This window comes from Erithacus rubecula (genome assembly GCF_903797595.1).
Source record: "Erithacus rubecula genome assembly, chromosome: 6".
In the NCBI taxonomy this organism is placed as follows: domain Eukaryota; kingdom Metazoa; phylum Chordata; class Aves; order Passeriformes; family Muscicapidae; genus Erithacus; species Erithacus rubecula.
Window position 1 is genome coordinate 13097654 of NC_136688.1, and position 12638 is coordinate 13110291.

The following is a 12638-nucleotide window of genomic DNA, read 5'->3' on the forward strand; positions in this document are numbered from 1 at the left end:
GAAGTGTTTTGCTAAATAGTGTGAGTTGGTTGTCAATTTGTATGGGACTGTTGGAGTCATTGACTAAGTTCCAAGGACAGAATTGGTATTGTAGGTCAATCCATTGTTGGAAAGATACTGCTCCATTTCCAGGTTTTGGATGGGGCTTAGAGATGGGCAGTTTGGGGATTCTGTCCTTGCTACACTCATGGGTATTTGGAGGGAGTGTTGCTGCAAGCAGCCCCACAAGCCTGAGGTTGCAGTCTATGGATGGTAATCATGTGAGTGGATTCTTTGAGAAGGGAATATTGCAGTATTAAATTGCAATAACAGCATTCCAATATTGATGGAGAAGGATGAAGAAATAAGGTTGTTACCTTTGGTGACCTGTAATGACACTGGGTTGCCATCTCCAGTGTGAACAGATGTTTGGTAGCCTGTTCTCTAAGTTATGTTCCCCTATGTCTGTTCAATTCAAATAGTAAGAAAAAATAGGATGTCATATTTTTGTGGTAGAGGAATAATAAACTGCTTAGAAATCAGAGAGGTTGCTTCTAAGGAAAGCATCCATGTGACTTGCTGCAGAACAAATCACCAAGATCAATAGTAGGGCAAACAGGCTCAACATTTCCAGAAGCCGAGCTACACTATGTGCAGAGCAGCACAAGAGGGTATTTAGAGCATGAATAGCTCTTTATTAGCTGGTATGTGTTTCACTTTGTCATTTTTCAGAATTGCTGCAATCCCAAAGTCAGAAAACCTTGGATCTGTGTTTTCATTGGCAAACTGATAGGGAAGGAAACCAAATATTTGTTACAGCCAAAATAAATCCAATAGCCAAGAAAAACTAGTTTACCCTGTGATCCTGGTGCTTTCTCTGAAATGTACTGGGTCATGGGAAGTTTCATTTGGCCTCTCTTAATGAGTCTGCTCAAGCAGAGCTCTGGCAGACACCAGGTTTGCTTTCTTAGGGTTAAGGAAGAGTATATTTGCCAAAGGGGCAGAGAACAGCTCTTAAACTAAGCAAGTCTCCAGGAGGTGGATCAAAGGTAAGAAGTTGCCTTTTTGCATGGTCTAAAACATAACCCAGTGATGAAGCAACGGGAGTAGGATTTGTGTAAGCTGGGAAGTGAGTCTTCAACCACTCCTTTTGGTGACTGGCTCAGCCAGAGGCTCAGAGCCTCATTCGAAGGTGGGCATCTCAGAGCCCAGAATTTTCTCACCTCTTTACCCCAAAGACTGTCCCAGGACATTGTTAATTCTCATGGATTTTTTGCATTTGTTCAGAAGCTTTTTGTCCACTTCAGTCTCCCTCTGGCTACTAACATACACATTCCTATCTTTTTTTTTTGTCTCCTTAGCCCCAGTTTTCTCTAATGAGATGTAGAGTTAATTTCCTTTTTATCTCTTACTGGAATGCAGTAACAGGGCTGTTGGTCCAAAAAAGGAGCCTTTTACAATTATTTTCTCTTCATTTAATTAATCCTCTGTCCCTGTTTTCATTACCTTAAGTGTGAAGCTTTCTGTGCAGAATTAACAGTGTGTATATACTGACTAGTGCTGGTCACAAGCTTTCTCAGGAAATGGCTTTGGGTCTGCATCACACCTTTGTCAAAATCGTTTTTTGAAGAAGTATGGCTGTTCCAGCTGTGTTCCAGCAATGGTCAGGGCACTGTGCTAAAGTTCTCCTTGCAGCCACCTCCTGTGGGTGCAGTGATTGTTGTTTGGGGGATACATTTTATCATATTATTAATCTCCCCATATTTTATTTGGTGGTGATATATTCCCGTTCAGTATCTCTGTTTCCTCAACCAACCTCTTAATGTGTTAGCATGCACAATCCCCATGGGGCTGTGACTGCTTCGTGTTTATTCAAACCTTTATGCTCCTGGGGAATTGTTTTACAAGAACTGGAAGCAGTTGGATTCGGAATGTTCATGAATGATGCTAAAAGGGAGAACAGGCCACTCTGAGCTGGGGAATCAGACTTTGTGCCTGCTTCTGCTCAGATCTCAAACTCACACAGAAGCACTGTGCCCTTCATCGACCAAAACCATCATTGAAATAGAGTTCTAAAGTAGGCTTATATTTAGGAGTTACATCTGATGTGAGGCAAAAAAAAGAGCTGAAATTGAGGACTGATTTCATTGCTTTTTGAAGTGTAGTTGGTATTTGTAGGATTCTTGCAGCTGTTTCTTGGTTTTGTGCTATTTATCAGTGAGACAGTGACACATTTTCCTCAGATGTCAGGGTCACAGCTGGTATAACAGACTTCCTAGGGCAGAGGTTTCACAGAAGGAGGACTCTGCAGTTTGCTGTTAATGGTAACAGTAAGTGAGAGAAACCCTTGCCTTCTAAGCTGTCTGCAGCAGAAGTGGTTGCTGTTCCAGATAACTCGTGGCTGGAAGTCAGGGGTGCATGAGTTAATCCTGGGCTGAGTGAGAACATGGGTGCCCTATGCACTGATTCATTGCTTGTAATGTTGTTAGAGTGGTTTCGGTTGTTTCATGTATTGGGCTGCAGGGCGGGGTGTCAGGTCCGACACAAAGAGACAATACTCACAGTTCACTGTAACAAGAAGAAAGCGTCTTTATTGTCTGTGAGCAGCTTAAATAGAGTGCTTGATATTTCCCAGGCTCACATAGGTGGTTACAAATTCTGTCACTCACTTTTTCAACCAGTGATACATCAGCACTTCGGGTCCAATAGATGAGCTGGGATTTTCACCCACGTACCTGCCTGCTTAACAGGCTGGCTGGGTTTCAAATTGCATCTTTTAGAAAAGCTGCAATATTCACTACCAAAATTGCTCTGTCTATAGGCTTTTCTTTCCTACCCTCCTTCTTTCTGACCTATTTCTTTCCATAATTATTACCACTGTATTTTTTCTGTACACTTTGGGTTACAGTGTATTGGTAATTTACTGCTCTTTAAATGATATGGTTTTAGTGATAAGGTTCCATCTAAATACAGTGGATGGGTGAAACTGCATTCCTTTTATGGCTCTAGCACTCCAACATGACAAAGACTCATTAGGAGGTTTATTTTAATTTTATTCTGTGTTTGAGCAGAGTGTTTATTTGAACTGCCTTTCATCTTGCTAGGGCTGGCTATTTCTACACTGATCTTTTCAACATTGCAGAATAGTATCTATATATGGTAAATGGATAATTAACACAAATAATGAGGGTGTCAGGCAAGCAAATTAAAAAATTTGACTTTCATGAAAAGGGATATGGAAACATGAACTTCTGACTTTATAGCAAAGAAGGTTGCAATTGAGTTTAGATTTAAAGTCAGAGTTGACGTGGTGCTGTAAAAATGAAAAGAAAAATATATGGCAGTGTTTAAATAAAGGTAGTATTCTTATTCCAATAACTGTACTTGCAGTTCTTTGCAGGAGACATGAGTAGGATATTGCACAAGCATACTCAGTGTTATTAATTTTGTGTATTATTTTAAGTGTTCTTGAATATTGCACTCACTTCAGGAGTAGTTCTTGTGTCAGCTTCATCAAGAAGAAAGTGTTTATCATTTATCTCAAGTGATATTTCAGATCATATGTTCTCATAGAATCTTTCTTGCAGTGTGATTCAGCATAGTAAGACAACATGAGCTTATGAGTTATAACCTTATACGTCACCTTTTTTTTCCAGTATAATGGTAAAATACCCATGTTAGGTCATACATAGTGCTAATCAATAAAATGAATGCAATAGTTGTGGTGTTGTATTTTTAGTTACTTCTATACACTGACCTGTTGTTAATAATTACCAAAATACAATTGCCAAAATACAATTTAATAGTTAAATTTAATTTTACCTGCCAACAGGTTGTTGTAATTTGAGTGAAGGGACAGCTTCTAAAGGACAAAATAGGGTCCCAGTCCAGGGCTAGCCAGTAGAGGGGGATGCAGTCATTCACACTGTGTCAATGCAGATCATCTGCAGGAAAAGAGCGGGCACGGAGGAATAATCATAAATTGCTGTGGAGTCACTCTTGCTCTGCTGCTGACACTCCTGAGAATCTCTGGAGAAGCTGCAGCCCCTCCTTAATCTTGTTTGGTCACAGGTCATTCCTCTCCTGAACAGAATTGAAGAGGGTGATGAAAAATGGATCACTTTTTCTATAGCTTAGTTCTATGATTTTCATTGAAATGGACTCTGAGAAAGAATTTAGGCATTGAAATCAAAATTGGCATGTGCAAAGCCCCATTGTAAACTTCCTGATTCTGGTGGGCATTCAGCTGGCTTCAGGACAGCAGAGACTGGTGGTAATGTTGCTTGGTGGGTGGTAATGTTGTCCTCTTTTCAGTAACGAGTTTTCACCGTGTTTCCCTGGTGTCCAGAGTGACATTTGCACACCTGAAAGAATTGACCTCTTGGGTGTTTTCCAGTCTGACTCCAGCCCAGTCTGTCTGGGCTGACTGGATTTTAAAAAGAGTTTTATAAACAATGGTGGAGCAGGCCTCCTCCTTGAGGTGAAGATGAATTTGTGGTTAAGGTGCCCTTGGCTGATAGATGGAGTGAGTGTTGGAAAGAGGATCACACACTGGAGATTCTCCTCTGGAGCAGGAATGGCTGCAGCCATGTGAGAGACACTTTCTTTCACTATAATATTCTTTCAAGTATTGACAGCTTCTCTTTGTCTATGTGTATCTAAGACTGCTCATTCCACAGGAAACCAGTTTCTTCAAAAGCTCTCTCAGAAGCTGTTGTTCTGGATATGGGGGTGTGTAGGAGCAGCAGCCACCCAATTCCCTTACAGGATGCACTGTCCTTGGAATTCCTCGCCTGCAGACTGCTTGAAGTGGAGAAGACATAGAAAAAAAAAATAGCCTTGGACAGCATTTCCCAAAAATTATTTGATGGCTGCTGAAGGAATTATGTGCCGGGCAGCTTTAACACATCTCCAGACAGAAGAGTATTGATTTCACAGAAGCCACTTATTTCTGCATATTTCTCTTTTTTTTTCATGGAAAAAGGTTTGAGCATTAAGTAGTTAATGTTTTGCTTCCAGACTGGTTTGAACAAAGTGAATAGGCAGCACCATTCATGTTACTAGTGATTTACACGTGAGAGGTTTCTCTAAATAAATTGTGAAACTAATATATACTTATTAAATTTTGCATAATCCCATTTTTCCTGTCTTACCTGTTAGTAGGACAGGTATCTCCTCCTTTTCAGCAGTGGTTAGGATTTTTGAGTCTGCAAGTAATTTGTTCAGGTCTTACTCCTTGTTTGGGTTAAGCACCTGCAAAACAATAGTTCATTCATTAGTTCGTTAATTAAAAATAGTTAGTGATTATTAGTAAAAGTCTATTAATTTATAAATTGTAGACTACCCTAAATATAAGTTGAATGTTATGAACTGAGCAATAGTTTTGCCCTTGTATATTTGGTCTAATATTAGCGATTTGGATATTGTATTAGGAGTCCCTACCTGCAAGATAAGGACCTAATCCTGTTCTTGAATGTTTTTGTTGAAATTCGCAAGGATCAATGATAGAATTTAAACCAACCACAAGCTGGTAGACAGGGTCTGTGTCCAACTCTTTGGCTAGAGTGATCAGGTACTTATAAAGTACTGATTCAGGTCAGGCAAGAATGAAGACTTTGGGGGATATAAACATGGGAAAAGCCCATATTGGCTAATGCCAGTGTTATGATGAAAAATGCAGATCAAATTGATGCTAAACTGAGAAATTTGCAGTTGTCATAATCCAGCTGTTAGGGTAGCATTTCTTTTTAAGTCAGATTTAGGACATACCCATAATTGCAACAACAGGGTGGTTTTGATCCCAATCAGAATATTTCAGAAAAAGCACTGGGGAGTTCTCTGCTGTGGGTTTTTAGCAACTGGCAGAGTTAGAGTTGTTCTTTGATACTCAAAGCTCGTTAAGCCTCTTGATCTCGTTTAACTGACTGTAATGATGAGACAGATGAAGCCTAGTGAAAATAGAGATTTGAAGGAAAACATTAAGGATAACAGTGTTACTGCTACATCAATAAGAGAACATTTCCTCATGTCAAAGCAGATGTTAATGTGTGAAATAATTCCCTCAAGCTTTTTGTTTCTTAAAGTTTCAAGCTCTTAAGTTGCTGGGCAAGTCCTCTGCCCCAGAGACACGTGGGCAGCTATTTCCACATCAGCCCGTAATGCAAAGCAGGAAATCCAAGAGAAAGGCAGGACCACCTGAGTGCGAGAATCTGGTGCCACTCGAGACTGTTCTCCTGCTTGTGGGATTGGGATTTTGGAGCTACAGTATTTTAAACAGGTCAGGGTAGGCTTGCCTGATCTGTTGTTTGTTGATAATTTACCTGCTGATCCTTCTCTTCCTAATCCTTAAGTAAAGAATGCTTTTCCCTTGGCTATCTATTTTTGAACTTGTAAAATTCATATTAATGCATTAAGGAGTGAAATTAATATATATGAAGTGGTAGAGTTGTCAGGCCATAAAAGTAAGTGTGTTGTTTGCTGGCTGTATCTGTCAGTAAGGAGGGAGTGTGGACAGAAGTCAGGTGATTCAGACCACTGGATTTTGCTGATCCCTGGAATTACCCATTCCTGTTTCCTCAGGGTGCCTTTCAGGAAAGGGAAATAAATCACTTAAGCATCAGAAATACCCTAAAAATATTACACTTGGAAGGGTTTGTGACGGCACTCAAAATTTTTGAGGCACAGAAAGGGTGTATTTGGCTAAAGAAAAGAGAAGCTTAAAGGTCCTGGCTGTCCAAAGTAAATTACTTTATGCCTGTAATGCAGGGCAGGAAGCCACTATCTAATAGGAAAAAAGTGTTACCTAGAAAGTGGGCTAAAAGTCCTAACTGTGTATTAGAAATGCATAATACTGCTCTTGTTAAACCTGAGTCTCTTCATATTGACAGAACTTTGATAATTTTTTTTTTTCCTTGCTGATGAAGAGTGGAGCTATAGCGATGAATATTTGTATATTAATTCCTGGAAAGATCAGAAACTCCTTTTCACCAACCTCATCACTGTTTCACTGTCCATTCATTAAATACTATTCTATTCAGCTTCATTAAAGGCAGTCACTCCCCTGGCTGTTGGTGCCATTCATAAAGCATGTGAGATCAAATTTTTTGTACAATTTACCTATCCATATAGAAGTCAGTCTGGATACTGTGCTTTTCCTCAGATCATATATTAAAACTTTTTCTTATTTTGTGGCAGGTAAAATAATACTTCTAAGTCCTGTTTGTTTTGCACTGAATGTGTTTGGAGAATTCTTAGCAGTCATGAAGCTAGCAAGGCTTTTAGTGTAAATTTGTCATGATTTTCAATATGAAAAGTCAGATAAATTACACTTAGGCCTAGCACAATTGTTTGGACTGCAGTGTGTCATTGTAGGGGAGACGCCAATATTCTTGGGTTCCACATTGTGTGGATGTGATAGGACAACACATTCCAATAACTAAGTACTGTTTCAGTTATATGCAGGATAATCTTTCCTTGGTCTTGTTTTCCCCCTGAGTAAAACACCAGAAGATTTTCATAGAAAAATGTGCCTTCATTATATTCTCTTTTCCTATAAAGCAAAAATCTGAGGTAATAATAATGTATTCATAAGGGTAAGACAGTTTCTTAGAGCCAAGACAATTGAAGTTTGAAGGGATGGAGAGGAAGGAAAAGAAAGCAATGGCTGGAGGTTTGTGGAACCAGTGGCTTTGAATCTCCCTTGCACTATGGATAGTAAACCGGGTTTTTTTCATGTATTTTAAAGTGTTTTTATTTTAAATGTGTTTTTCTCCCCAGACTTTAGAAGCTAGTGCCTCTCCTTATTCCTTCACCTTGCCGTTGCATACAGGACTTCAGGCATCATTGATTTTGGCATCTTTTCCGAATTAAACATTCCTGGGTAGAGGATATTGTGTGAAATAAAAATAAAATATAAAGCTTTCAAACTGTGATTACACAAGCCTATTTCAAAATACAAAAGTCTATCCTGTGTTGTTCTGGCATGTAAGAAACTTGGCTTATTGGTATGGGGCGTAAAAGTCATCATTTATGGCTATGCTTTTTCACATGGACTTGTTTAGGAAAGTGTCGTGATCTAGTTGTCAGAGGTGCCAAAGCCATCCAGTGTCCATTGGCTTATGTTAAATTTATCAGTGCTTGAAACCAATTTTTAAAATTTGAGCTACTGCAGTGTTATTCTAATCTTCTAGCTTGCTGGGCTTCTGTGTAGAAGATTAAATATGCTGATTCTGGTGAAAAGGCATTGATATCAGCATGGCTAGCTCTTAAGGGTACTATATTTATTTCCACACCTTCTGAGTGATAAGTTTGAAAAGCAATCTATTTCAGCTGTAATAGATCTTTTTATCAAAGGACCAATATGCCAGGAATCTGATAGCAAAGCCAGAAGCTGTATTTTCCAGCACATGTGCAAAGAGTATTCCTACAGAAACGGTTTTCATGTGCAGACAAGTAGCTGCAGTAAACCAATTAGTGTATGTACTTTAGATGTTTTTACAAAATACTCTTTGCATGTTTGTATAACACTATGGTCTGAAGCTCCACTTTTCTTCCCATTTATTTTAGTAGCTTAAGGAAAAAACATATTCTTCCATGATAAAATATTTATAAACTGTTAAACACAAATTAGAATGCCAAACCTAAGGTGAATTCTACATGCTACAGCACAACTGCTCCTTGTGCTTTTTGCAATCTTTGTTTATGAGTTGGGAGAATCCCCACAGATTTACTGAATGCAGAATCCTCCTGTGTCTGGCTTGATGGTCTTGGCAACCTCTTTGTTAGACTCCACAGAGACTCCTGGGTTGCTGCTGTGATGGCCCTGTACAGATTTATACGTTGAACTACAGTGCTAATCAGCAGATTGGTTAACACTTCACCATCCCATTTTTATGCATATAGTAATCAAATTTGGGTTGGGTAAAGCACACGTGCACAGTGAGATCTTGTCAGCAGAGACTCTGCTGCTTGCAGCTTGGAGCATCGGAGCATCTCTCCTTTTCTGCTGTGGGTGAGGATGTCTCACTATCAAACAGAAAGCTGTGTGCTTTCTTGAGCTGTAGGAAGGTATCCTGAGTATCTACATAGTATTCTGTGGTCTGCTGTCAATTTGCCAAGATGTGGCTAAAGGATTGAGGAGATACATTCCTGTCAGTTCCTGTCTTGGCAGGGTATAGTGTCCAGCACTGTGCTGGAATCGGTGACTGTAGTGCCAGGGTTGTTGAAGCTATTTCAGTCTCAAGTGTGTGAATATCTTCATGGTGTGTTTCCTCAGCTGGTACATGAACTGATGAACTGTTGGTGGTAACACAGGGCTTGCTCCATGCAATTGCCATTGCTCGCCTTATATCATCTCTGTTTAATTTACCATTAATTTTTCATTTGTCTAAACCAGAAAGTAAGAAATGTGCTATCTTAGCAATTTATGAAGTGTCGTATGTACACCTGGCACTCCTTCATGCCTCAGAATAGTAATAGTAAAGAGTAATTTTTAAATGCAGGTGTCTCTAGGTCACAGTTGCAGCCAGAGTGGAATGTAGGAATCAAAAGAAGATTGCAAAAAAATTTTCATCCATGATAATTTCAATAAGCTGTGGAATACTTTAAGTTTATTTTTCATTAACAAAATCTAGGGATTAAGTCAGTGTGATTTTTGCAGTTAACTTTTAAAAGATTTGAAATTTTGATTAGCCAGCCCATGCAGAAAAATTCAAGGCAGTATCAAGCATATATTTTTGGGGCAAGAAGAGATCATTAATGATAGCTTTCAGAAATATTAAATTACCTCCATATAGGTGTCTTAATGAAAATTAAGTTTTCTTTCAATATCCTTTATCACATTTATGTTGAAATTCGACTCTTGGTGATGAGAGAGCAGGCAAGGTGTAATGGAGAATGATGAGAGATTGAGGATACCACCGATCTCATCAAGAATGATGTTTTCCATGGGTCTAATTTTGTGTAACATTCTGAACTTAAAAACGGGGAAACTGCGGCATGGGTGCTAGGATAACGTGTATTTTTCATTGTTGTACTGAACATGGCGTTTCGTTGTCAGGTACCTGACGGACGGCGGGCTGGGGCTGTACACGCGACGGCTGAACCGGCTGCCTGACAGCATGGCCACGGTGCGGGAGACGCTGCAGCGCAGCACGGCCCTGGGGCTCGGCGACGCCGACAGGTACGGGGGGGCTGAGTATCCTTGGCAATCCAGGCACTCCGTGCATGCATCTACATTTCTATGGAGCATTTTAGGTTCTGTGTTCACGGAGGTGTTAGGAGAAATGCTGGGTTTATGTCTCCTGAGTGCTTTGCTGGAACTTCCTCCAAGTTTTTGTGGATGGGAGGCAACAGAAGAAAGTGTTAAGCTCCTGTTATAGCTGTGTTTGAAACAGAAAGGACAGAATTCTCTCCTCATGTCCATTGATTCTCCTCCAATTCCAGTAATTCAATGTGAACAGTCAAGGGCAAATGTCAAGAATTAGGGGACTGGAAATCCATAATTTATGGGAGTGCAGTCACAAACGAACACAGTAAAATATTCAGTTAATGCTGATATAAATGGGTTAAATACTGCTGCTTTTAATGAGGTCAGCACATAGCTGCTTCTTTCCCTTCCAAAGCCTGATCAGTGTTACCGTTGATGCAGTAAGTGACCCATATCCTTCTTCTTCCATGATGGGCCTCTAAGTATAAAATACAAATTTTGAGGTACACGTTCAAACCGATTTTTGAAAGAAAAGTTTTTTCTCTTTGCTATCTGTAAGTCATTCCCAAGATATAATGCACTTGACTGAGCTTGATATTATTGATACTTTCTTCATAGTGATATATCACTAAAGAAATATAAATGATGGAGAATCTAGCCTTGTTTTCTAAGCAAACTAAATCAAAATCTGCCAAGATTTAGAACTAATTCTGCTTTGATATGCTCATGATATTAGTAAATAGCAGGATGTCAAATCTAAACAAAAGAACTAAAACCTCTCCAAGAATCCCAGCTCAGTTTGAATTACAGGTCAATATATGCTTGCCAGTTGTAAAATATGCCTGGGTTTTTCCAGGAGATCATATATCTTTCTGAAATTTGCAGCTTGAAACCCAACCAGCACTTGCTGCTGGTGCTGTGGGTGAGGGTGCTTCTACCTTGTGATGCAGCTGGAGACGAATAAATTGTCATCCTCTTCTGCTGCTGTGGCTTTTGAACATTGCTGTAGTAGCAAAAGCTTCTGTTTAAAATTCAGCCTTTGTCTAAGATAAAGTATATTGTCGTTTAAGTAACAGCTTTCTGGAGAGCCAGTGATACATTCTTGTCATTGGTTCCTTCCCTCATCCAATATTTTCTGTGCTTGCAACACTTTTTGTTTGCTGAGCTCCTTTGCTGAGGGCACCACACATCAGGTACAAATTAGAAACATTTGACAAGAGGGATTATTTGTGTGTTTAAATGTATTCCACCTAGAAAGGGCTGTGACCCACTGAAATGTAATCCCTAGATTGTCAGTTGTTTCAACTTTGAAGATCATCCTTTGAGATCACTTGGAAGGGGACAGACTGCTCACAATTAAGACTGCATGGCAGAAAAATTACCCTTGGTCCCAGAGCTGGTGATACCATGATGTATTGCTTTGATTTAGTCTTTTCTTTTTATATTATAATAACTTATACCTGAGATGAGGACTTTCTGACAGTAGGGCAGTGATTTAAAAATAGCTCCTCTTTGCTTACTGGGTGACCATGATGTGCAGTTTAAACAAAAAATTAATCTTAGCTCATGGAGTTTTCTGGGGTGAAAATGGGCATAAGGAAAAGGAGTTGAAAAAAACTGTAATTAATTGCTTTCTTCATTCTGTGGGGCAGTGAGAAGGGGTGCTGAGTTACTTTATTGGTACATGCAGAAAACATATTGAAGATTCTATTTAACTTGTTCAAAGCAGATGTTAATTGAATGCATGGGAGAACAAGTGTGAAAGACTGTGAACCTGTGAGCATGAGGTTAATAATTAAAAGGTCATCAGAGGAATTTTTGCAATATGCTAGCTTGTGTAGTTTCTTGTGCTATTAGTTGTAAAAGTTTAGTTGTGAGGCTTTTACTCATTGGCTCTGGTAATGTAAAGCACAGACCTCACAAGGTACATTTTCCTCTGTAGCAGGGAAATCCAAACAAGGGCATTGAATTTTATTCTTGATTTCAAGGTTAATGGAATCACTGTACAACATAGCTGATCTTACTTTTTGACTTCAAGATAATTTCAGTTTGCCAAGAACAAAGGCATTTTAAATCAAAACGGGCTTTAAAATAGCTTTTTATTTAGTTTGTGATTGTTTTTTCAATTTAGTTTGGGATTCTTTTTTCAAAATTGGAAATAAATATCCTATTGTTTTGTCTGTTCTATATATATGAACTTGGTGTGTGCCATCTATTTATTTAAGTAGATTCACATTGTCAGACACAGCTGCTCAATCTGAGACTAAATCTGGCCCTTGCCTTCATGCATGTAACTTGCATTTGTAATAATATGTAGGTAAATTGGGTCTGAATAAATCTTTCTGTCGTTGCTTACCTGTGTAAGCTGATATTTAGAGAGGATAATTCAGACCTGTGCTGATTTATCACATCCTTGTGACTGGGACAGAGTGTGGATGTGAGCTTGGCAAGA

The 12638-nt window shown here is 39.2% G+C and overlaps 1 protein-coding gene across 1 annotated transcript in view; it reads left to right on the plus strand.

The window, feature by feature from the left end:
- Window positions 1-12638, plus strand: part of NAV2 (neuron navigator 2) — a 206545-nt gene that overhangs the window by 116129 nt on the left and 77778 nt on the right. The window contains 1 exon segment of the mRNA XM_079307961.1: window positions 10037-10159. Coding sequence (XP_079164087.1) covers window positions 10037-10159 — 123 coding nt within the window.